This window comes from Phyllostomus hastatus, unplaced genomic scaffold, assembly GCF_019186645.2.
Source record: "Phyllostomus hastatus isolate PE091 unplaced genomic scaffold, TTU_PhHast_1.1 phas_contig_80, whole genome shotgun sequence".
Classification (NCBI taxonomy): domain Eukaryota; kingdom Metazoa; phylum Chordata; class Mammalia; order Chiroptera; family Phyllostomidae; genus Phyllostomus; species Phyllostomus hastatus.
This window is the reverse complement of record NW_025333960.1, coordinates 55,020,492-55,046,414: the sequence shown is the minus strand read 5'-3', so window position 1 is coordinate 55,046,414 and position 25,923 is coordinate 55,020,492. Positions and strand designations below refer to the sequence as shown.

Below are 25,923 nucleotides of genomic sequence, written 5' to 3'. Positions count from 1 at the left end.
CGTGTGCCCTTCTACCCGGGGCTCTCGGCGCCTGCCGGTTCTCCAGCGGCAGAGCCAGGCGTAAACAGGCCAGCACACAGAACGCACCCAGCGTGCTCTCCCCGCCTTCCTCCGCGAGCATTAAATCCGAGTCACTCACGCCCTCCCTTGGAGTGGCCCCCGGGGGGCTGGCAGACAGACCCCCGCGAGCAGTGGGCACGCACTGAACGTCGATCAGCATCCGCCTGTGCCCGACGGCGTGCCCGGTGCTTCCCGCGTGCAAAACCTGCCTTCGCGTCTGTGCTGTGAATTCTGAAACCGGGCCTCTCGGGGGGGGGGGGCGGGTGGCGGTGTGTCCTTCGGAAAGGGAGGAAAAACGTGCGTGGCCTTGCAGCTCCGGTGCCTTGCTCATAGGGTATGACATGGCCAGCTGGGGTTTCCGTCCAGCACGTGGGGACCCACAGCCCGAGGTCTCCTGCCCGCTCTGGGAGCCGGGCGTGAGGCCGCAGGAGTTTTGCAGAGCACTAGCGGGGCTTTGGAAGAAAAGAGCCACCCCGTGGGTGCAGGGCGGTACCATTTGCTTTGGGAATTTTCTCCCCGTGTCTGGAATTCTCCACAGGGGCCAGGGGGAAAGCAGAGCGAAGCTGTGGAAGGAGAGATCTGAACAAACAGAGAACCCGAGCGAGGGGCAGGAAGAGCGCGAAGAGTGTCTGTCTTTCCCCTGGCCTCACGGGGCGCAGGGCCCCTCCCGGGGGAAGGGAGCTGCCCGCGCAGTTTTCCCCGGGGCCGTCCTGAGGCCGAGGAGACCCTCGGGTGGGGGGCTCCCGGCCCCTGTCCCTAACAGAGGGCACGTGGGCATCTGGCTGGTCTTAAGAGCCAGTGTGGCCTTGTGTAAGAGAGATCTTGCCTGCGCACGTGTCGGGCAGGCCCGAGGAGGTTTTCCGCGCTTTCCAAAGGCCGCGGGAGCAGCCGGCCTGGGACAGGTCATTCTGAGTGGAAATCTGATGCAGTTCCTGCTCTGATGAAATCCGCCCACGGGTTCAGCTCGCGCCCTGCCCGCCCCCTGCTGGTGGCGGGTACTCATCCCCGGCGGTGACATTCTCTCTCTCCTCGTCTGCCAGCAGCCCCAGCCCACTTGAACACGGCCCCCCGGAGACCCTCGTGTGACGTCTGTCCTGCGAGCGTCTGCACGCCGCCCTCAACCCCACAGCCCTGTTGCCCCCGTCCCAGGACTGGGTCGATGGAGGTGTCCGGCCATCTCTTCTGTCCTGTGCGCGTCACAGCACAGGTGTCTGTTGTTATTACGTTCAAGAGTGGAAGAAAATAAAAAAAGCTTTATCTTGTGGGAACAGATGGGCATTTCTCGGCCGAGCTCCTTTCCGGTGGCTTCCCGTGGCCTTGAGAGTTGAGTCCCAGCTGTCAGGCGGCCGTGGCGTGGCCCGGCCCCGCCCCCTCACCCACCTGCACCAGGAACACTGCCCTTGGCCTCCGAGCCCACACGGGCCCTGTGCGTTCCTCAAACAAGTCGGGCTAGTTTCTGCCTGGAGACCTTCGTCTTGGTTTCCCTCTGCCTGGTGCATATCCCGTTGGTCAGCACCTCCTGCTGGCCGCAGCCCCGGGTCGTTTCCCAGGGAGGGGAGTTTTCTGTCACATTGTCCTCCTTCCCGGCAGCTGCTGTCTCTCTTTCTGTGTCTGCCGGCTGCTGCTCTGCACCACACGGGGCTGTGACTCCCCACCCCCCACTGTCCCGGGCCTGGGCCCACAGAAGCTGCTCTGTAGCAGCTGGCACTGCTGTGCCGGCGTCCGTGTGCGTGCTGGTCCCTGTGTCTCCAGGGCCCCCCCCCCCCAGGGGTGCGAGCGCCTGTGGCGGGTGTGGGCTTCACGTGTAGCACGGTCGGGGTGGTTTCCAGAGCGTCAGCACCGGCCAGCCTGCATTCTCACCAGACGTGCCCGGCAGCCTCTGGGTTTCCACATCCTCCCCGGCGTTCGGGCTGCTGGTGTGTACGTGTATTTTAAAGTCACAGCCATCCCAACAGGTGGGCCGTCGGGTCCCGCTGTGGTTTTGATTTTCTGCGGGCTGACGAGGTGGGACCCCTTTTCGTGGCTGGTTGGCTGTGCACGTATCTTTTCGGAAGAAATGTCAGCTCACGTCCTTTGTCCTTTTTCTATCTGGATTGTTTGTTTCCTTGGTGCTCGGTTTACAGAACTCTTTACTCTGCGCATAAGTCCTTTGTCAGATAGGACACTGGCCAAGAATGTTCTCCCGGTCAGGGGCTTGCCATTTCCTCCTGTTAACAGGATCCTGTAAGGAGTGAAAGGCTCCAGTTTTTAGGAAGTCCAGGGTACTCATTCCCCCTGTGCATACCACACTTTCACTAGCGTGTCTGAGAGCTGTTCGCCTAGTCCCGAGTCTCTTCAGAAAAGTTCTCTGTCCTGTATTTCCACCTGTGGTCTGTTTGGGGTTGGTTGTTGACCTGTGGTCTGTTTGGGGTTGATTGTCGGACAGAGTGTAAGGTTTAGGTCAAGCTGTGTCGTCGTCGTTGTTGCTGTTGTTCAAGCACAGCTGTCTCCACGCCCCCCACCCTCCCCACCGCCCTCCCCGACGAGATTGTTTTGAGGACCGATGTCCAGTTGTGCCACACTGTGTGTCGAAGAGGCCCCTTCCTCCATCAGGTTGCCTTTGCATCTTCATCAGAAATTGGGGGGAGGCCTTTGCAAGGGTCTGTGTCCGGCTCTCTGCTCTGCCCCATTGATCTGCGTGTACCCACACGTTCTCGAGGAGCAGAGCCACGGCCCGAGTCTCAAATCCACGGCACAGTTAGCTGTGGGCGGGTTTAGATGGCACAGCGGCGTGGCCTCACTTACGTTTACGCCGTCGCTCTGGAGGGGTGTGAGAGCGCACGCCCAGGGGCCAGGGACGACGGGCGAGGGGTGGTGATGTGGGGGAGGAGGGGGAATGGGCCAGACTCCAGCCGCGGTATGAAAGGTGAGCCGGCAGAGTGCCCTGGGACCCTGTGTGGGCTGCGGGAGATGAGAAGGGTCCCGTGGAGCCCCAGGGCTTTGACCCCCGTGGTGGGATGAACGGAATGGTCCTCAGCGGGGGTGGGGAAAGGAGACGATGGGGCAGGTTTTGAGAGGGTAGGTCCGTGCGGTGTTTAATACGTTCGGTCCGAGGACCCTCCCAGACTCCTAGGTGGAGACGAGACCCAGACGGCGATCCAAGCATCCAGAGTTTAGAGAGAGGTGGCCTCTCTGTAAACCGGAAATAAAGGTTCAGGTGTTGTCAGAACTCTTGAAGTGACGGTGCTGGTTGGGACGGTGGAGGGGTCATGAAGTGCCAGGCCCCGGGGCACTCCCACACTGAGAGGGACAAGGGACAAGGGAGCGGGGAGGAAAGCACGCCTGGTGGGTGCGGCGGGAGGCAGAGCCCGAGAGAACGGCATGCTGGGAGCCAGTGCCACAGTCGGGTTCCGAGAGGGGACCCCGACGTCCCGAGGGCGAGTCAGTCAGGTGGGCCCAGGGCCCGGCGGGTGGCATCCCCACGGAGCCTGGAGGAGCGGTTTCGGTCCAGGGGCGGGGCTTCTCCAGGGGGACAGAGAGGGCTGCAGAGACAGCAGGGCTGACAAGCCTTGCAGAGGGTTCACTTTGGGGGGAGCAGGAAAATGGGGGGTGCCTGCAGAGTGCAGCGTGGTCGTGAGAGAGACGGTGTATATGTGCGCGTGTGCACGGGGGCGTGTGTGTTAGGACGGGAGACACAGCACCACGCCTGCATCTCGAGGGCAGTGAGCTGGCGCTGGGGCCCGAGGGCGAGGCTGGCTCCTCTGTGTCGGGGAGCGAGCAGGGAGGTGGAGGGCTGTGTCTCCAGCCGGCTGACTTGCGGTGTCTGGCGGAAGGAGAGCATTTTAGCAGTGGTGAAACTGAAAAAGCTGGTCAGGCCACACTCTAAGAATAACCAAGAATTCTGCTTCTCTTTTTCAAGGAGAGAGCGTCGTCATAGCATTGCGGTCCCAGCTGCAGTATCTGCCTGTCCTCACCCTCATGACCTCTGAGGATTGTCCCCTGTGGGGAAAGTTCATTGTCCTTAGGATGCCCTGCTCCTGTCAACTCTTGTCGTTTGGTTCTCTGCCTTAGCAGGGTCAGACCTGTTGATTTAATCCATAGAAACTACTTCAAGATTAAAGGGGGTGCAGAAAGAAGGGGGGGTCTGTCGGCGGGATACTTGGCCTTCAGCATTTCAAGGTCGGGAACTTTACCTGGCCTGGACCAGGTTCTTTGTGGCAGGTGGCGCGTAGGGTGGGGAAGGCATTACTTGGGAATTACAAGGGAACTGACGTTACTTGAATGCCTGTTATATATGCAGGGCAGTCTGCTAATTATAGCTTCTGCCCTTCTGTGCAGTTGGATTGGGGCAGGGGGTCGATGCTGGGCAAGTGGGGGCTCAGGAAGGTCAGTGCCCTCCTGGTGTCTCCCTGGAGCCATGGCAGGGCTGACCCTCGGGCCCAAGGCCCCAGGGACGGGGCCGGGCGCCCCCCAGCCGGTGCTGTGCTGGCAGCCCAGCGCTGTCTGGGCACAGAGGCTCTGCCGCCTGGGGAAGGGTCCCCACCCTCTGGGACGCTTCTAGGGCTGGACGTGGGAACTGGAAGAGTGGGAGGGGGTACACCGCAGAGCCTGCGGGGGGCGGGGGGTCGGGCGGGCGTGGCAGAGGGAAGGCGGGGCTTGCCGCGCCCTCACATCTCATTGGACACTGGGGTAAGTGACGCGGGAAAGCGTTGTCTGTAAAGGAGTGGGGAAGGATCCGTGCTTAATTCTCCTCTCTAGTTGCTTCCCTCCCTCCAATAACAAGGGGAAAAAGAGCTCTCAAACTGTTGTCGACTGGTAAACAATACTAGGGACTAGGTGTTTTGTCACCAAAAGGGATTTATTTGGGAAAAAGAAAGCGCTCTCACGCAGAGCACGCGGGCGTGGCAGGCACGTGCCCACTCTGCCTGCCTGCCCAGGCTGGGGGTGGGGGTGCTCCTGGACGCGAAAAGGAAGTTGGGGCGGGCAGCCAGGACCACAGAGCTTTCCTCTGAACGCGGAGCTCTGCCTGCGGAGGCCGGCACTTCCTTCAGCCTCCAGCCCCTCCTGCCGCCCCTCGCAGGGGCTGTGTTCTGCGCTGCCTCCCCGTTCCTGTTGGTGTCCGTCCCAGGGCACCCTACCCTCGCGAAGGGGGCTGCTCAGGGCGCCTGCCCGTCTGCAGGGCGCCACTGTGTTTCGGCCCCTGCGCCCTGGCCTTTCCTTCGCAAGAACGCCCGCTCGCTCCCCTGGCGGACAGCTCCTGAGCGCTCTCCCCGGGGCCCCAGCCTCCCCTCCCTGGCCCCGCCCCGGCCTCCAGCGCCTGGGCCAGGTGACCCCTCCACCTGTTGTGCTGGCTACACACCCGGGGCTGACTTTGTGCAGCTGTTTCTCGTCTGTATGTCCGTCTGCCCCCCCGGGCCGTAGCTTCCCCCTCGTGGTGACAGCCGACCTGGGCAGGGCTCGCAGCAGATGTTCCAGTGGGCGGATGCACGCAGAGCCCTCCCTGCGAGTTTCAGCCTAGGACCGCCAGCGTGAAACCGGGAGGCGGGGCTTGTGACCCGGGTCCCAGGCTTCGAGGATGCGGCATAGGGGGCATGCGCAGCCCCGGGCAGTGCCACGCACAGGGCTCCTCCACGGAGTCCACGCTGGGGCCACGGACAGCAAAGTCTGGTGGCCTGGCCAGCTCCGAGGCCTCCATTCTTTGCCTCCTCGGGCACACGGCATCTGGAAATGATAGAAAACATTTGGTCAGACGACTTATTTTGTTCTAAATCTTGGTTTAAATCCTCACCCAAGGATGTGTGTATTATTTTTACAGAGAGAGGAAGGGAGAGAGAGAGAAACATCCACGTGAGAGAGAATGTGGGTCTCGTGTCTCCTGTTGGCGTCCCGACCAGGGGTCAAAACTCGCAGCCTAGGCACGTGCCCTGACCAGGGATCGAACCCGCAACCTTTTGGTTACGGGACAACCCTGCAGCCAGCTGAGCTCCCAGCCAGGGCCTGTTCTAAATCTTTTTAAAAATGTTTGCTCTCCAAACTCCTTTGAGTTGTGCTCCTGGGTGGCTGAACTATTGAAGATAATCTCTGTACACAGATCATTTTTGCCCAGTCATTGTTTACTCCGCGGTTTTTGGCAGTGTGGAGTGTTTGGCTGGAAAGGTACTCCCGAGGTGGTGGACTTTGGGTCCACATCACATTACAGCTAAGTGGGAAGGGTTTTTTTTTTTTTTTACAGTTGTCGTTTGTTTTTAATTTAAGTGAGCCCTGGGGGGGAATGCCGTCGGCGCATATTGTGATGCCCGGTGTAGTTTTGCTCACATTTCTGGGCGTTTTTCAGGGACAGCCTGGCAGCCAGGTAGCACCCTGAGCTAGGAGGTGTGTGTGTGTGTGTGTGCGTGTGTGTGTCCTTTGAATCTTTGTGGGCGAGGCCCAGGACAGCAGGGCAAATGACAAAGTCCCTTCTCATCTAGAAGAAGCAAGACAGAAGTCCCTCTAAGTTCCCAAAGGGAAATGTATGAAGAAATTCTTTTTAAAGACGTCCCATCTAAGGTCACTTTGTTCAGAAAGATAAAAATGGTCCTGTCACATGCATGCACCAAGACAAAGGGGGCTGCCCTGGGTAGGACCCGGGGCGGGGGGTGGCGGGGCTCTGTTCTCGCCTCCTTCACGAGCTGTCAGTGTGACGCTGGCCTTTTTTCCCCGGGTCCCGGTTTCTCCGCCCGTGATTCTAAGGACATCGGGTCTCTGAAGGTCCTTTTAAACTTGGAACTTCTGGGATTTTAACCTTCAGTGGGCCTTTGAGTCAAGATCTCTGGCCCACTGATGAGGAGGAGGAGGCAGAAATGTCAGAGAGCTGGGGGTGTGCGGGGTAGAGGGGAGGGGGGAGAGGGGAGGAGGGTGGACAGGCCCCAAGCTCCCCCAGTCTGCCTGCCCTCAGAGCTGTCTGTTCAGCAGGGACCCTGTGGCCTTCGGACACGCCACCTGCCCTGCAGGAACTCCTTGCTGTCCGCCCCTTGACACTGCTCTGACGGCCTTCCGTCGTGTGGTCCATTCTAACCGTCCAGCCTGTGGTAGCCTGGGCTCTCCAGAGAGACAGAACCAGTGGGAGACACACACACACCCACACACACACTCCAGAGAGGAAGAAGAAGGCCACCAATCCCACGCTGTGCCATCTGCCCGCTGAGACCAGGAACGCCGGTGGGTTCCCCGGCAGCCGGAGAACCAGGGGAGCCAAGGGGGCAGATCCCAGCTCAAGGGCAGGCGAAGATGAGACGACCTGTCCCTGCCCAATCAGCGGGGCGGGAAAAGGGGGCGGACCCCTCCTGCCTCTGGTTCGGTTCCAGGCCTCTCTGGACCGGAGGGCGCTCTCGGCCCTGAGGGCAGGTCACCTGGTTTACTGGGCCCATCGATTCCAACGTAGATCCCCTCCGGAAACACCCTCCCGGACCTGACGCCTGGTCTGGGCATCCCCGGGGCCAGTCCGGCAGGCACGCAGAAGGAGCCCGCGTCTGGCCTCGGGGGTTTCTCTGTATTCACTCGTGTCCCCTCACCGACCGCCCCACACTGAGCGCCCTCCAGCCCCTGAGCCCCCACTCCTGCTCGTGCTCCCGAGGGCTCGCGTCTGCGTCTGCTCTGTCCGTGCGGGTCCGACCTGAAGGGGCCTCGCTCGTGTTCAAGGGTATTGATGAGGTGGCCCAATGATTACGTATTGGATAAGTTAAGGCGGGGCCTTGACCTTTCTCTACTTGTTCAGTGTCTAAAGGGGAGACCGTGGCCCTCAGTTGGCTTTAAGCTTCTCACCACTGGGGAGCGTGTTTGCTTGCACTGATGCAAGGTGTGTCTCGACAGGGATTGACGTGGTAAGTAGAGTCGAGCTCAGAGGAACCCTAAACAGCTGCGCTCACGCGAGGCCGTTTATTCACGCTTCGCGAGGAAACGCGCTTTGCGGCCCAGGTGTGGCGTGCTGGCCCCATCGAGCCCTTGGGGCTGCACTTCTAGTCCACTTCTCGGCCATTGCTAAGGTCTGGTCCTCAGTTCAAGTTCAGAGGCAGCGTCCCCATGCCAGAGAGCAGGATGGACAATGGGCAAAAGGGACAATGTGCTCTAAAGGGCAGGCTTCTAGAAGGTTCTCCTGACACTTCATGTATACATTTCATTAGCAGGAATTTAGTCCATGGAGTACCCAACTGCAAAGGAGGCTGGGAAGAATCTCTACTCTAAGTAGCTGTTTCTCACCCCCCACAGGCTTAAGCGTTGGGGGGAGGGAGAAGCACATGTTGGCTCAAGGATCCATCTTCGCCCCAGCTGGTGCGGTTTTGCTCCTGGGCGCCTCCGGGGCTCGGCAGGTGCTGGAGTTCTTCGTGGGCAAGTGCGGGAGGCCTTGGCTTCGCCTGCAGAAACTCACCACGCGGACTTCTGAGCGGGCACAGGAGGCGGCCAGCAGGGCCTTGACCAGTGTCCTAGCAGAGGAGGAAGGCGGCTCGGGACGGGGAGGGCTGGAGACGTGAGCTCGGCGAGAAGCCCGCCCGGCTTTGTGAGCAAGGATGTGAGGCCCTCCTGCCCTACAGACAAGACCTTCCAACCCTCGACTTCAAAATGCTACCACTTGTTTTGCCAAAGCCAGTAAAACACAGCGATTGTAGGAGTTCAGCTAAAAAACTCAGTAAAAATATTATTCTGAAGCTTAAGACTCGCTCACTTAGGAAACTGTTGGGGCAAAAAATCACTTCCTTCTGCCCTCAAGGTTCTTCTGACTGGTGTAATAATCAAATTCCCCGGAGACAGATTAGTGAGAGAAAACAAATTCAAGTTTAATAACACGTAGACCTTCCATACACACGGGAGAGGCCCAGCAAGGGCGAACAGCTCGCTGGAAAAGGCAGAAGCCGTCCCCTGAAGAGCTGCTTTCGCCAAAGGCAGAGAAGGGGTTGGGGGCGGGGAGTCCGTTGTGGGAGACCCCCGGAGAAGCACAGCAGACAAGGGCAGGGTTATGGGGAGATGTAAGTCCTGCCTGGTGCCCTGACGGTGCGGGCTGGCCTGGCGCCGTGCGGGAGACACCCTTGTAGGTGGGCGTGTCCAATATGAAGGGAAGCATCCGTGCAAGGCTGGGGCTTCTGCTTGGTGTTCAGAGCTCCTTCCTCACCTGCCACTGCTTACAACTAATGAGCCAGCATGACATAGCCCCCACCCCAGAGAGGCATACTTTGGGGCGATAAGCTCAGCTCACCTTATTTGTGGTAAAAGGGGACATAACTAGCAAAGGTCATGCCAAAGTACAGTGCGTACGCGTCTCCATAGTGTGGGTGGAGAACCTAAGGAGCCGTACAACGACCGTCGCAACACACAGCGGGAATGAAGAAGGGCCCATGAGAGAGTTTCCGCTCCGTGATCGGTTTCTGGTTCAGTGGTGTCGCAGGCCGCACGTATTTGGGTCTAGAAGGACTGACTCTGCTCACGTTTTCTGTCTCCTTAAGATTATTGCCTACACATTACAAGTTTATGGGTCGAAATGGTCTGCATTAGGAGTGGCATCGAAGCCTATCGTTTTTATCTTGCCAGTTGCCAGTTTCTATAGATCATTTCTAGCGCACACTGCTGCACGTGGAATAGAATTGTCCCGCAGTTTAATACGTCCCGGGCACCGTGGCACCTCTGGCAACGCGTTCGTTCCTTTACCTATCGCTTCTCGTCGGCCCCACTCGAAGACGGGTCTGAGGCGCCGCTCTCCTTGAGGTCTCCCTCTGATCCTCGGCCTCTCCACGTACGTAAGAAACGCAAGGCCGCGCTGCATCCCTTCTCCTTTCTCCGTATCTGACCCCGGTCTATCTGTGCGCTGTCTTGTTCTGGGGAAGCATCTTCTGCTATTTTAGTCCAATATATGTCTTCTTTTTTTTTTTTCCTCTGTGCATGGGAAGTGGGACTCGTGTTTTCATTTGAAAAAAGTTGCATGTTGCCTGTGGTACCTCTTTCCCCCCTAGTTATACTGAAGTAGGTTAGGAGGAGGGGGAGGGCAGCAGCCTCCTGGGCACCGGCCAGACAGTACTGGCCTGGCCTCGATGGGACATGGGAGGATTGCCCATTCCGTTTGGGTCACGTTCTTTTTTGTAATGGCCTAGAGCGGTGATTTTCAACCGATGTGCTGCAAGAAGTTTTACAACACGCAATATCTGACTGTTTAGTCAGGGGCACTGACCTCTTTTCCCTTAGACTGTCAAATAAAAAAATGACAACAGCCAGCACAACAAAACAGCCGTCCAGTGTGAATGCCCTGTCTTGAACCGTAAGTGTATAGGTCATTTAACAGAGTTGCATCTCCTTGGTCATGTTGCATAATAAGGGTGCACCTGACTGGTTAATTCTTGGTACAAGAAATCCTAATATGCAAGTATAGGCACTTGAGTGTTTAAAAAGTCACTTTGGAGCATAAAGGATAGGTAATAACTATTACTATTATGTTTTTTTTGGAAATCAATAAAAATTATTCCTATTTTTTGTCAGGTCAGCAAAAACATGTGTTTTTGGTGTGCCGCAGAGTTTCGGTAGTTGGTGTACGTGTGCCGTGAGGTGGAGACGTTGAACACGCCGGCCCGGGGCACGAACGGTTGAGCCTCGTATCCCTGAACACGGGGCACCCGTCGTCTCGGGGAGGGCCCCGGAGCTCTGGTTTTGTGCGCGTGCGTTCAGCCCGGTAACCTTGGTCTCTCCCCTGCGGGAAGCAATGCCAGGAGCGTTGCCCTCCGCCTGCCTCCGCGTCCATCCTGTCAGAGCACGTTCCTGCCGCCCCCATGTCTTCCGAGAGAGGAAGGGCGGGCGGGACCGCGGCCAGGCTGGCTTCTAGCCGGAAAGGGGCCTGCGGGTCGCTGGGTTTGACTCTGCGTCTGCGGGCTCTTCACAGCGAGTGACTCGGCAGCGTTGGCCTGGACACACCTGGCCCTGCGAGTCGAAGGTGACGTGAGAGTCCGCACGTGTGCTGTCCCTGAGCCTCGCCCGAGGGACCGTCCCTGCTGCTGCATCCACTACGGGGATTTGCTGCCCCGAGAAGAAAAACTCACCAAGTGTGTAACACGTTCTTGCATTTTGAGCTCTTACTATTTTTAGAAAGCAGGGGCCGTACCTTTTCTGTCATCCAGCCCCGCACAGGCTCAGCAAGTGCCCTCTACGGGAATGACCGACCCTCGGGGGAGGGGCGGCCTCCCCTCCCCCCCCCAAGGGCCCTGGCACGCAGAGCCGCCCCAGTGCGGCCCAGAGGTTCCCCCATGTTGCCCGTCGTCAACAGGAGTACCCATCCTTTTCTTGAACTTACTGATACTCATTTAACACGTCCTGTTTTCCTCCTCCTTTGTGTCTCTCTCATTTTCATATGCTCTTGGGAGACCCTGAACTTGGACATCCACAAGCACGGTGACACCTGTATTTCTCGCGTTAAGTAAAGTGGGGCTGGAAAGCCCAAGAGAGCCCTCAGACCTTGACTGGTTGTGGGAGGAGGACGGGAGCCCTGGAGCTCTGACTGTACGTCCAACCAAATACACACACAGTCCAGAATGCACTGTGTCACGCAAGGCTCGATTGCACTGGGTGTACGGGCACTCCGGCCCTCCCCCTCCAGTGCCCCAGGGCCAGCAGGCGGTAAAACAGGTGAGACTTGATCCTGAGAACCGCCACGGAGCCATGGAGAAGAGTCCTCTGGTCCCCGGGCAACTGCAGCTTTTCTGTTGGCCGCTCCCTCCCAGAGAGATGCTGCTTTTTCTCCCAGGGCAGCTGGGCGCCGGCCGGACTCCTGTTCTAGCCCGCGGGCCTCACCTGGGAGCCCCTCACCTGGAGAGGGGGCGCCTTTCAGTTCGCACCTAGGGAGCCTCCTCTCCTGAAGCGGGTGTGTGTGGTCCGTGGCTGTGCTCAGCAGGTGTGTGACTCCTTCAGTCCTGCCTCCCAGGGCAGGTGACACAAGTTCACGCTCGCGTCTCCTGTGACTGCGAGTTTAGGACCTGCTGGGTGATTCGAGAGTGATCCCAGCTCCGAGGTGGCGTCGAGGAAGGCCCCCCGCCATCTCTGCGCTATTCCACTGACCTCAGAGTGACTGCGTGCTCCTTTGGGACCAAATCACACCGATCTTTTGTGTACTTTCGCGTGTCCCACACAATGCCTTTCACACACGGGACAGTAAATGTTTTGATTAAAGGGGCTGAACAGCAATTAAATGTGGAATGATAGGGTCAGAGCTACTGTTAGTTCAGGAAGTGGAGAGTGGGATGAGGCTGGCCTGGGAAGACGGTCGTTGACCGCTGGCTGGTCCCAGCTCACGGTTTCAAAGCCCGAGTGGGACGATCTGCGAGTATCTTATTTGTTTGAAAGTTACCTGTGTGTTTTTATCTGCATGTGCCAGGTGTTGCACCAGGTACCAGGGCGACATCGAGGGACAGGACAGACGGAGTCCCTGGTCTCAGGACTCTCAGCAATGCCTCAACGCAAAGACAACTTGGGCAGCGCTGAGTGGGGAGACGGAGACCCCGGGGTGGGGGTGGGGGCGCGGGGCGGGCCCTTTCAGACCCGAGCCCAGCCAAGGGCTCCGCACCTGATGCCCTTCAGCATGGCCGCTGGGGGTGGAGGAAGTCACGTCTGGGGGAGGGAAGTCTGGGGGCGGCAATGCAGACTGAGGTCGGAGCTGCAGGCCCGGGGTGGGCGGGGGGGCGGCTCTGGCGGGAGCCGAGGGGCACGGAAGATGGGAAGATGTCGGGGATTTGCCAGTGCGGGGGGTGGGGGGCCCCACCGCTGACGCGTGTCTGTGTTACTGTGCCGCTCGCCTCTCTTCGCTGCCACCGCTACCGATCGCGGGCCGGTGCATGGCAGTGCACTGTGCGTGTGACTACGTGTGTCTGGTGAGCTCACACCTAAGGCAAAAGGAAGACACGTCCTCCTCGGGAGAAACGGGACCTTTGGGTGAGAAGGACGCTCCGGGGAAGGTGCCGGTATTCCAGTTGTCCTCCTCCCTGTCCCCCAGGCCCTGCTCTCTGTCTGCCCGGGCTCTGCCGCTGGGGCCGGCCCAGGCCCGTGGCAGCAGGGAGGTCCCAGGGTTCCCAGGTGGCTCAGAGTCTTCCGGAGAATTCTGCCTCTTTCCTTGCGTCTAGTCTTGCCTGCGTGTGGCCTTTTCCCCTCCTTCCGAGTTATTCCACCACTGTCCTTTCCCAAAGCTTGTCTTGTCCCGGGCCACCCCGCATTCTGTAGCTGGTCCCAAAAGACACTGTCCGTGCTCTGCGGGCTTCCGGACAGGGGTCGCAGGCATGCCCACCTCGGAACTAGGCGGCGCCCACGGCCACGTCCCCAGGTTTTCTTTGTTACGACTTCTGGCAGGTGAGGGAGAGTGTTTACTTGAGTCTTAAGACGTAATGGGTTTATTAAAACGCATGGAGTTGCTACAGGTGGGAGAAGGGTGATAAGATGAATCACCAGGTGTCGTGATTTAGATTTCATTTAATGTTGCTGTCTGTCTCTTCCCCCGTTTCAAGGAGCATACCCGGTATGGCAATAAGGCATTCCTGTATTTTTTTTTAATTGTCTTATCAAGTCTTGAGTTATTTGGCCCCAAAAACTCAGTTTTCAGGCTTTGTTTTTCTTACTAGTTGTTTAACTCTTTAGGGTAGGGCAAACCTATCTTTGCACCAGTTCACTTATTCTGTGCTCTAGTTTTGTTTAGGTGGTGCTCAGTGAAACCGGTAAGACCCACAGAGTTTCTCTCTCATTACGCCCCGCCCCCACCCCGGGAAGACGGCCTCACCACTGATGCGGGGTCCAAGTCACAGCTAGCGAGCTAGATGCAGGCCTGCGTCCAGGCACACACCCTTTCCTTCCTTGTGCCCGGTCAGGAGCTGAGAAGTTGCCTTTTTATTTCAGGTGAAGGAAGTTGTGTTACTCTCAGTGAAGTAGAATGTTTACTTTCTCCATGTTAACACTTTAAAATCAAATTCTGTGTTTTTAGAACTTGCCTGGTTTTATGACTCTTTATCCAAGGCCCGTATGTGTTCTTAGCCTCACCTGAACTCCCCCTGGGAGACAGGCCGTGCTGGAAACCAGGGGCTTCCCCTGGGCGGTTTGTCCGCCCAGCCAAATCCTCGCAGGCAGAGCGCTCTCACCGGTGAGGTCAGCACCCAAAGGAAGGGCTGGCCGACTTTCCCTAATTTGTGAGTGCCAAGTGAGTCACTTCGTTGATAGCTCGCCGCCCAACGATAAACCAACTGTCCCAGGTCCGCACACCACATTGTCATTGCCACAGCCTGCAGATGCATCCAGAAGCTTCCCCCTGCCTCTGGGGGTGAGCCTGCCGCCTGCCTGTGCCTCCGCCCTGCATCCCACGCTTGTTTATGGGGCTTCCCATACCCTGGATGCCCCAGTGGGAGACACTTAAATGAGGTTGGAAATACCCACACGGTGTAACAGTGTGCAGCCGTTTACAAAGCCACGCTGAGGAATAATGATGGAAAATTTCTAATGAAAATGCTGGCTAATACTTATTGCTCATACATTATGTACCAGACACATATGACAACACATTCGATCCTCAGAAACTATATCAGGACCATTATTTCCCCAAGCCCACGGAGTAGGCGTGACCCCAGGCATCCTGTCTCTGTGCTGTGTGTGGTAACCTACTTTTTATCTAACAAAACTGGGTGCATCTGGTAGCAATCAGTTTTCTTTTTAAAATTATTCACACATATGCATATATGTGTGTATCCAGGTTTCTCTGGATGGCAAGATTATGGGTGATATAAGTGATTTTTATTTTCTTTTTGTGCTTTCCAATTTTTCTGCAATGTAGATGGATTACTTTTACAAATAGAAGAGAAAAATAAGTAAGTTTGTTTAGCACTGCTATGTTTAAATACAGGAGGAGGAGAAACAGATTGCAAACCAGAACAATTGTCTACCTTTCTAAGACGTGTTATGTGCCTTTACATCTGCCCCTGTTGGCAGAAATTAAGAAGAGACGACAGTCAGTTGTGCCAGTGAGACCTGTTTTCCTTAGTTATTGGACACGGACAGGTGCTTTGCTCAAGGGCATGGTGCCTTTTATCTACAGCACAGCTGGCAAACAGCAGGCCCTCGGGCCGACTCCGGCCCTCCACCTGGTTTCATCTGGCCTAGCACCTTGCTTCTACCTGGTGGCAGCACCGTGCTCTTACTTAACTCTTAAGGAGCAGTTACATTTATACAGTCCTAAAGTTACATTTGGCCCTTGGAAGGCAACCGCAAGGCTGATGTGGCCCCCGGTGAAAAGGAGTTTGACTCCCCTGATCTAAGGTAATAATGAAGTTCAGTTTAAGAGGGTCTTTTCCCCTAGGAGGGTATTTGGGGCGATATAACTGAGCATGCTCCCTTTGCTGCACTGGTAATGCCGCTCCTTGCCCGCACCTGTCTCCATGCCTGGGCCCACCTGTCAGGCCCTGCACATGACCAGCCTTGGCTGGTTTTACCATCAAGGCAGCTACAAGCACTGGAAGGGAGAGCTGAGCTCTCCCCTCTTTGCTTCTGTTCCCTGTCCTCGACGTAGCCAAGTTACTATGGCCCCTGCCTGCTTTTCTGTGCCTTCTGACTAGAAGGTGAGCACTGCAAGAGGCAGGGGGCTCACTCCCCTGCCCACCGGCTGTACCCGCTCTGCACTGGGCGGGCGCACGCCGAGCTCTTCAAAGGTGCACCGTCATCTACGGCGTAAAGGCGTACGTGCACACCGGGGCCCACGAGGTCAAAGGGATAGGACTCAAGGAAAAAGAGATTAGATAAAAATTAAGAAGAACACTTTTGAGAGCTTTCCGGAGAAGCAAAGAGGGTGTTGTCAAAGGATGAGATATGTCTGCCTCCTGCTCTCCACGCGATCAGAGTGACCCAGAGACGGGCGCCTTACTTTCCGTGGGAGAGGGCTTCTCTCCGCGCCTCCGAGAAGGCTCTGGGAGACGAAGGAGCGCGGCGTCTCTGCCCGCGTCACGGCCGTGCTGCCCTCGCGTGTTGTTGCCTGTGCCTTCCGGAGCAGACTGTCTGGTTGAATAAACTGGCCGCTTCCTTGATCCCATTTGCTTGGGAAAAGACCGTCGGTCACGGTTTTCTGAGCCTGCCTCTCTGTGTGTCCCTCGCACAGCACCCCGGCGGGGAGGAAGTCCTGCGGGAACAGGCCGGGGGCGACGCCACCGAGAACTTCGAGGACGTCGGGCACTCTACGGATGCCCGGGAGCTGTCCCAAAACTACATCATCGGGGAGCTGCACCCGGTAAGTAGCCCGGAAAGTTCTGTCTCGGGACCGGTGCGTCTTGTCACGGCGGCGCGTGAAGGGGAGACTGGGGGGGCTGGTTGGGGGGAAGCCTGGGGAGGGGGCCGTTCACGGCATTTCCGTCGTTCCACTGGGGGGGGGCGGGTTTCGGGGAAGGAGAGGGCACTCTGAGACAATCAGCTTCGTTTATCTGGAAGTTCTACTGGCCCACATACCTTCGTCCTTGTCCTTCACCAAAGGGAGCAGTTTTATGGTGGGTTTTTAGGCGAGGCCGGCAGCATTTTTGTCTCATCTGCCTACTGGGCTCACTGGTGGTCAGCCTTCAGACACACTTGACCTTGAACTGACGCAGCTGGGGGTTTAGGTAGATGATGACCCTACCACTGGGAGACTGGAGGAATTTACTGAGGGTAGCACACGAGTTACACACACACAATGCAGGTACACTTACACACCTACATGCACACACACACACACACACACCCTAACGGCAGTTTGCGAGGATAGACGGGAAGAACCTGATTACTCAGCTGCCCCTGGAATACGACAGGAACCCGAGTCCCATCAGTGCTTGCACTCACCCACAGGTCAGCACAACTCCCGCGGGTGCCGCTCTCACCCTTGGGACTCTAGGTCAGACCACCTCTCAGCACTTGATCTGAGAACAAGTTTCGCAGTCAAGTCAGAAGGCTCAAACACGTCCCGCGACCTGGACAGATGAACCTAAAACGATGTATTTTAGAAACCTCAGAGAGAGCGAGCACCTTGGGGACGGGGCTTCCGTAGACATTTTCCGTCCTGTGATGTGCCGTGTTTTTCATTGCAGGACGACAGAGGGAAGATACAGAAGCCTGCGGTAAGTGTGACCGTCTGGAGTGTCTCACTGGCTGGGGTAACCGACGCTGGGTGTCACCCCGGCACAGCAGAGGGTGGAGGTCTCCCCCCGGCCTGACCGAGGCCACCGGTCACAGTGTGACCGATCAGAGGAGTCGTGTGTTCTCTGCACAAGACTCTCAACACCTAAAATCCTTTCCCATCGTGATTGCCAACGGATGCCTGTGCAAGAGCCACTTTTCGTAACCAGCGCTGTGCCTCTGCTGTGAAGGCTGTGGCCCAGCATGGTTTCCAGAGAGCGTCACCTGGAGCCGGAGCCTCATACTCAAGCCTTTGGGGACACAACCCCTGTCTTCCTCTCCACGTCTCTGGGACACCGTCGATGTTTGGGAAACACCTCCTGGCTAAACTGAATGTTGTTCAAATTAAATAGTAACTTTTTGAGGCATTTTTCCTTAGGAAAGGAAAATAACTCGAGTAACACTCGTGGTGTGCCCTGATCCCGCAGCCTTCCCTCTGAGCTGGCCACCCCGCTCACGTCGGAAGATAAATCCGCAGTGAGAAGGGGCCACGGCAGCCCGAGTTCCCCAGAAGTGCGAGCGGGAAAATAGTTCCTGGCCCGTAGTTAAAGGGCTGTGGGGAAGTTGTGCTTAAAACAGGTGACAGAAAGGGTCACTTCTCCGTCTCCAGTGATGTCCTTGGTTTTATTGGAGAGGGCACAAGCATACGGCTGCACACACAGCTCGTAGTAAGATCTGGTGAACTCATTTGCCAGTGGCTGCTGACAAGACATTGTCTAAATTTAATCGGCAAGAAAATCGAGCCATTAATCCAGCAGAGCATGAAGGTGCTGTTGACCTTGGTACCCCAGATGGGACAATATAAAGGTCTGCATGATGCAGTTTTATCATGTTCCCTCCTTTCCTGATTCAAGGAAGGCCCAGGCCAATGTTGCTGATCCCAGTACTTTGGGAAGATAAAAAATGGACTTTAGACTTTGGATTGACTCTGTAACCGTTGCTGAGAATCTTTGCAGTTGGTTTATATGGCTGCAGCACCTTTTCTGAGGCTACTTTTTAAACTGCTGAAATTCCAGGGTGCATTGAAGCGTTTGCTTTTTCTCCAAAGCCTGTCAGGAAAAAAAGTATATTTTCTCCTGTTAGGGATTCCGTCTTTAATAATCTTGGTGCAAATCATTGGGCTGTCATCAAACAAGGATTTGGCAAGGCTCATTATGTGAACTTAGATCTAATGCAGACCGGACTACGCCTTAAACCAGGGCACCCACGAGCAGAAGGCACCGGTCAGGGCTACAGCCTCCCACCGTCAGGGCTACAGCCTCCCACCGTCAGGCCTTATTTTTGAATGACAGACTCTCTTCTCCTCTGTTTGCACTTAGAACCCATGTACCTCTGCTCTCCTTAGAGCAGGACTGGAGGGAAGTGGGCTCCAAGAGCTTGTTCTTTTTCTTACAGGCCGTGAGCAAACACGGCAGAGGAAAATACGTGGCCCCCTTTGTAGACCGTGCCCCCGGTTTACCAAAAGAACAGTGTGTCCTCAGAGGCCGCTTTCGCTGCGTGTGTCTGTGTGACCGTCCATCTGTCTGCAGACTGATCAGTGAACACTGGGGCCTGAAGTGTTGAAATGTTGCCTGCTTGAAACACCTACACAGTTGAGTTGTGACATCAGATGCAGCGAAGATTGTTCGCTTGAACGTGCCCGAAGGAAAACAGGATGCAGGTTGCCAGAGGAAGATCTCGGCAGACGTAGAAATAATGGGCTTTGGATCAAACGCCTTCACATGCACCAGGTTGCTCCCGTGAAAGATTTTAGTGGCTGGCAGCACCGTTTCTTGGTTGTAGTCTTCACAGCATTGCTGTCTGTGTGGCTTGACCTGGTTGTCACGGCATCCCTGTGGGCCCCAGGGCTGGCGAAGACAATGGCACTCAGACCGGGTCCCGAGCTTTGACCTTGCAGCCCCACGGCCGGCAGCCGCAGCAGGCTTGCCAGTTGCAGTCTCTGAAGCGTAGGTCGGCTCTGGGCTCTGCAGGGAAGGCGTCAGTCTGTTGGCAGTATTCTCAGGGACGAGTTCAGTGAAAGAGTGGGTTACGTCAGGTGAGCTGAGTGATGAGATGACTTTGACCTGCCGGAGCTCGATGGGCTCTGCAGGCTTTTATGTAGAGCTCATCATGCACCGTTTTCATTGTTAGCCCAGCTGAAATGGAGCCACCCCTCAAGGTCACGGAGTGAGCAGGTGGCAGAGCCTGTAGGGCACACCGTGGTGTTTTCTCCCTGTTCGTCATTGATCTGCTGCACACTCAAAGCCCAGCTTAGCCCCTTCACAGTAAGGACCGAAGAGACCGTTTCCTTTGCACCGAAGCGCTCGCTGGTAATTCAAACTTGCTTCGACTCTCAAGCATCCTGGGTTAAGAGCCTGACAGACACCAAGCAATCGATGGCCACGATCTTTAAAGCTCAGCTCTTTCCAAGGTCACTGTTGTTGCCGATGGCGACGATGACGCACTAGCAGTGCTTTAGCCTCGGTGCTTGGGTGCACCCGAGGCGGGGCGGGGCCAGGCCGTGGGGGCTCCGGCCTTGTCCCCAGGTTCAGGCACGTGCCTGGGCTCGGCCTGACAGAAGGACGGTGCACGCTCGCCCGCTGTTTGCTGGTTCAGGTGAGGCTCTCCAGTGTGACCAGGTTCTGCCTTCCACGAACTACTGGGGTTCAGAGCTGACTGTGTCTTTCTCCTCATAGCTCAGTGATATTTCTGCGTATTTCAGTTACTTGGAAGCATCTTTGCTAGTTTTACTTGTAATACAGCGAACCTGAAAAATCGCCTTGCGGCAGTTGTGAATGCTTTTTGTACTCACTCCGAAAGATACTAACTGTCCAGTTTTCTTCCTCAATGACCTGCTTCCTCCCCGCTCCCGTGTCAGGAATGTTAACAGCCGCGTTCCCAGGTGGGTGGGCTGCCGCGCCGCTTCCCCGGCTCGCCCCGAGCGGGCTTCTGCCCGTCCGCGGGAGCTGTGTCCGCGTGCTGCTGCGCCGTGTGGAGCCTCGCGCACCGCCGCCTGTGTTGCTAGCGGCTTCTGTCCCGTGCTCTGGGACACCGCAGAGAGATGAGCTCTAACACGGTGGCATTGTTGACAGCCGGCTTCCTCTGAGACGCTAATAACGCTTCTGCTGGTGTGGAATTCTAAAACAACGCTTCCTAACACGTCTGTGAGCCTGGAAACGTCTGTACTTCAGGAGGCCTTGGTTATCCGGCTCTTTGGGGAAGCATCCACTTCCCAGAGCCCTCTGGGGTCACGCTCCTGGTGTTGGCGAGGACTCCCAGAAGCGGCTGGGGGGTGAACAGGCCGGGGCTGGGGAAGACCTCGTGTGCAGGGCGTCCTTATTCTGACGCTCCCGGCGGGTGGCGGTGTGGGGTCGGCCCCCAAGGCCTCCAGTGCCTTTCTAGAACTGTCTGGTCAGAGTTCAAGTTTATCCAGAGTGCTACAAATTGAAATGGCAGTTCTCTTTTTTTTTTTCTTTTCAGCTGACATGTCTTTTAACGTAATTTGGGGACACTTTTACTGCATATAAGATCTGAATGAAATCAGTGTTTTTAATTGACCGTTTCATTCACGGTTTTGGAGACTAAAATCCTCTTGCTCACACGATAACGGTGGGGTTGTGTGCGTGTGTAAATCACGCCCGTTGTCCTTTTCTATTTTTAAGTATCTAGATATCTGTATGCACGGGATACTTTATGTAGCCTGTTAGTTTTTAGCAGTTTCTTCCAAATTATCTAGGTTGTGTTCGTAAGCAATTTAGATATAGATCTTCCTTAAACTTTTTCTTCAGAAACAAATGGTGAGCTTAGGCATTTTAGTGGAAGGAGTATATGATGTAACTTTCCTGCCCAGTGTCTTTGTGAAGAATGTGTTGTCACAGAGACATCGTGACCTTATGTTAAAGCAGGTTTTCGGTCCATTGTCCCCTTTAGCTCATCTTACTTCTTCTCTCCGTTTCAGGAGACCCTCATCACCACAGTGGACTCTAATTACAGGTAGGTGCTAGTTTTCTCTCCGACCGTCCTTGTGATCCGGGGGGCTCGTACACTCAGAGGGCCGGAGGTGTCTCTCTCTGACCTCGGGACACCCGGGGTCATCTCCACTCGGCACCCCCACTGCTCGGGGCGTTCCTCCCTGAAACGCAGACAGCTCAGACTGCGGGCGTTCTCCGGAACGACCCGGATCTCGCCCTCCCGCTGTGTCTGCCCTGAGGAACAGCGGGACACGTCGGGGCTCCTTTCACTCCCCAGCCCACGTCTGCTGTCCTTCCTCGCTGGGGCACGCCGGTCCTGGAGGCCGCAGTGCTCCCGCGGAGGCACCGGGCCGGTGGGCCCCGGGCCCGGAACTGCCCCAGCAGTCCGCGTGCGGCGTGCATCGCTTGCTCCGTGGCCCAGATTTCTGGACGTGAGTCCAAGGTCGTAGGAGCATTTTTGGCAGCTCTGTGACATTGACTTGTGTCATTGCCACCAGATGGCTATTTATCGGGGACCCGAGCCCCGCCCCACGAGCACAGATGATGCCGATGCAGCTTCACCCCGTCGAAGGTGACCGCCCCATCTCGCACCTTCCCCGCCTCCTGGCGGTCGTCCGCCTTCCTCTTCACGGTCACACGGTTTCTTCCGGAAGGGACACAGCCCCCCCAGGGTGCAGAGTCGCCTGGAATCCTCCTGCAGCCAAGACCTTTGTATCAAACCCAGTCTTTGAATGGGTGGGTGGGTGTGTGCAGGGGGCAAAGGACGGACACTGTATGACAGGAAGTGGAGGTGGCCCTGGGTGTCGTCTGGCTTTGCTCAGACTCTCAAACCTGTGTATCAATTCCTCTTTCCTAAGAAATGACAGGGGCAAGTCTAGCTCCGGCCCCGATCCGACCCGTAATTCTGGGCCTTGGGACTGAGCAGCTGGCAAGCAGGGACTCTGTGGGCCCCCACCCGTGGGCCACCTGCGGATCAGGGAGTCTGGGCACGCCGTTTGTCAACACGGCGAGTCTGCTGCACGCGGGTCAAGATCAGCTTTCCGACACAGAGTCCCCGGGGCAGACCGGCGGTGCTGGCAGCGACCTCGGTCACCGGCCGGGTCAGAGCCCTGCCCTCTCTTCCAGCTCACGGCCTGGGATTCGCCCTTGGGCACCCTTGTGGCACTTGCCCACGGCTCTCCCAAAGCGAGGGCCTCGGCTTCTGGTTCTCAGTTTCGTGCCGTTTTAAGTTCTTAACACATACATGGCACCAGAATAAAACCTGAGAGGAGTATTCCCTGTGTGAGCTGGCGACGCGTACCCAGACTCGACGTCCTTTAGGCGAGTCCCTAGTCCTAGCTCGTGGCAGCTTTTGGGGGAGTGGTTCCCAGCTCTCTGTACAAGTTTACAGAAGTAGATGTAAGTGGAGGTCGGTGAGGGGGTAGCCATCGGTTTTCTCATAAGGCAAGAACCATAGAGCAGTTGCCAGAACGGGTACCAGCCGCGTCCCTTTTAGCAGGAGTCATCTTCTCACCCAGGGAAGCCAGAGAGGGGACTTTCGAGAGTCTCCGTCTCACCCAGGAAGGTCAGAGAGGGGACTTCCGTGGTGCTCCGGAGGTGCGCAGATGCCGAGCCGAGAGCACCACGCGAGCGTCACTGCTGTTCCTTTCCAGCTGGTGGACCAACTGGGCGATCCCAGCCCTCTCGGCGCTGGCCGTGGGCCTGATGTACCACTTCTACATGGCGGAAGACTGACCCGTCCTCAGAGGCCAGCGGGCGGACAGACGGCTTTGGGCCGGGAAGAGCGAGGCCCGAGTTCACTGCCGCGACTGACGCAAACCCTCACCTGAACGTGATTTCACCGAGCCTGCCCCCCTCCTCCCCCACGAGACACAAACGAACCCAAAGGATCTGTCCTCCTCTCCTTGCTCTCGCACTCCCGCGGGTGCTTGTTAACGCGTGAGCTCTGCTCCGCTGCCCCAAGGCCGTGTCATGTAACTCACTGTCGGCGTGGGCGTGACCTCTTAGAAATACACCTGGCTTTTCCAATACAACACCACGTGTGCCTGTCGATTGGGTGTGTAACTGCCTCTCATGTGCAAAATCCCTGGTTGCTTAGTGAGCCCTTTAATGTGCCGTTCAGGCCCCCGCGGCCTCCACGGTGAGGAGGGAGGGGAAACCAGAAACCAGGCGGAGTCCCTTGGTACTGTGCGTCTCCAGTGTAGTTTCTTTTCCAAGGAGATTAAGGCAGGCCCTGGGAATGATAGCGCAAGGATTTCCAAAACCTTGTTCTTCCTGAAACAGGCGGTCGGAAGAGAAGGGGGGCCTGTAGGGCGCAGAAGAGAGACCGCGTCTCTCCTTTGGTTCAGAAGCACCAGCAACAGACAGGCAGACAGACAGACAGACAGACAGACAGACAGACGCGTGAGCCGGGAGAGGACGTCTCGACGGCCTCTTCTCCCGGCTCAGAGGTCATCACCGCGGGGAAATGCTGGTTTCTGGAGACCCCGAGCCGTTGGTGGCGAGCTGGGGGGATTGGGGCGAGGCTCGGAGGACTGGCCACTCACCTCCGACTGCTTTCTCCGCCCCGGGCCCCTTCCTCCGTGGAAGCCTGGGGGGACGGCTCTAGAGTTGTCCGTGCTCCGTGGGTAGCTGTGACTGTGCAAGCGTCCACGGGCACGCTGGCCGCCGCCCGGTGCTGGGGTTCTTCAGAAATCACTGACGCATTGGGAAGGGATGGTTTTGTCACCCCAGAGTATAAATTTTTGTAGCCGTGGCCATGTATCCCCCTCTGCCCTTTTTGTCACTGGAGGTTCGAGTTAGCGTGAACGTCGGGGCTGGGGACAGGCGCTGTGTCACGTGGGGAAGTGCCCCGCAGAGGAACCCTTGATTCAGATTTCAATAAACACGTGCCTGGAACAAGAACCGCACCTCCTGTCGTGGACGTGCTGTGCTCGGACGGGCGCCGCTGAGCTCCGGGGTCCACTGGGGGTCCGCGGGCTCTGACGCAGACGTGCGGGTAGCTCAGACCAAAAGGGACTGTCAGGACCCTCGCGCTGCTTTTCGACGCTCACCTGCCCAGGATTTCCACGGGAAGTGCCTCCTTGTTTCCTCCAGGCGCGGGGGGGCCGGGGTCACGGCCCGAGACGCGTGGGTCAGCGCCACTGCGAAGGGCGCCTCTGGAAGAGGGGCGGTGACACCAAAGGGATCGAAGCGAGGAGTGCCGAAGCCCCCGGGGCCTGCGGTGAGTGGAAGCCCCACTCCTGGGGACCGTTGCTACTGGAGACCGCGAGGCGTCCCCCCGGGAGACAGGAGAACTCGTGGGGGCTCAGAGAGGTTGCCTTGAGTACACGCGAGATTTAAAATTACGCTGGGGGCCGCATTTCTTCCTTTGGTTCGTTTACCATCTATCTGTCTCTGGAAGGAGTCTGGCCGTGGCATCGCTCTGGTTTGCCAAAGCGCCTCCTCCAGAACTCACAACGGCACCAGAAGTTTCAATGTTCATTTTATTACTCATCTCCTATTACTCTCTGGGCTAAGGGGGCTGCAGGTGACTACAGTTCAACATACTGTAATTACAATTTATGCGGTCACTGTGTTTATGCCTAGTGTCATTGTCATTTTTGTCACCCGACACTCTGGAGCACTCACTCCCTGGGCGCCAGACGCTGTCCCGCGCCGTCAGCATGAACATGTCCCCTTGTCTTCACAATCAATGCCAGACTCTCGGCCCCCGGTGGCAAGGCCAGGGTCCCACCTAAACTTGGGGGGGCTCCAAACACGCTTCCTGTGATGGCGAGAACCCCAGTGGGGCCCCTGCAGGATGGCCGACTCCTGCTGGAGCCGGCGCCGTGTGCACGCTGCAAGCATGCGTGGGAAGGGATGCTCCTTCTGTCTCCTCATGGAGGTGGGCGCTTGCGCAACCTCTGTTAGAGGAGGGATCCCGGGAGCCACAGGGCAAACCCTGGGGCACTGCTGTCTGTCTGGGGAAGGCGCCTGCACTGCCCAGTTCCCTGCAGGGCCGCGGGGTAGGCACGGAGCTGCAGTGCAGCCTCGGCTTGCTTCTGCTACCCCGTCTTCCTCCACTCTCCACTCCCCTCACACTGCGTCCCTCCTGCCCACCCCCCCACCCCCATCACCGCGGGTGCGTGCCCAGAATGAAGCAGGGTCCGAGAACCCGGAGCTGCACTCTGGAGTGAAGGTAACTTGTGTTTCAAAGTAACTCACTGAGGTTGTGATTTTTAGCTCTAAAGCTTGGACTGTCAGTACTTTTTACAACACTGGTCCTGAGTCAGCTTTGAAACGAATCGAAGTGGGCGTATCCTACCCTAGAGACTAAAGGATTGGTTTGTAAGTGATTTTTAAGAAGTCCGGCTTTTGCCGTGATTGGTGTGGCTCAGTGGATTGAGCAGCGGCCTGTGAACTGAAAGGTCACTGGTTCGATTCCCAGTCAGGGCACATGCCTGGGTGGTGGGCCAGGTTCCTGGCTGGGGGCGTACAAAGGGCAACCAATAGATGCTTCTCTCATACATCAGTGTTTCTCTCTACTTTTCCTTCCCTTCCCCTCTTTATAAAAAATAAAATTTTTTTTGAAAGTCTAGCTTTTGAGAACCATAACAAACAGCTGTATTTGGACACTTTTATTGCTGATTTCAACCATTTGCTGCTTTGTCAATATTTCTTCATTTGTTGTGGAAACAAGGAGAAAGACACAGTTTCGACCTGTTTTATGCAAGCAAGGAAAGATATTTGATGTTTTTCTCTCTTCGTTTTCAGGAAGCTGAAGCTG

At 56.9% G+C, this 25,923-nt stretch overlaps 1 protein-coding gene across 1 annotated transcript in view; it reads left to right on the top strand.

The window, feature by feature from the left end:
• LOC123826018 (cytochrome b5) overlaps window positions 1-24,059 on the top strand; it is a 30,695-nt gene extending 6,636 nt beyond the window's left edge. Inside the window, exons 2-5 of the mRNA XM_045849701.1 lie at window positions 16,163-16,291; window positions 17,118-17,147; window positions 21,143-21,177; window positions 22,808-24,059. Of these exons, the coding sequence (XP_045705657.1) occupies window positions 16,163-16,291; window positions 17,118-17,147; window positions 21,143-21,177; window positions 22,808-22,889 (276 nt within the window). The 3' untranslated portion in view covers window positions 22,890-24,059. The remainder of the gene's footprint in view (window positions 1-16,162; window positions 16,292-17,117; window positions 17,148-21,142; window positions 21,178-22,807) is intronic.
• Window positions 24,060-25,923: the final 1,864 nt, after the last annotated feature.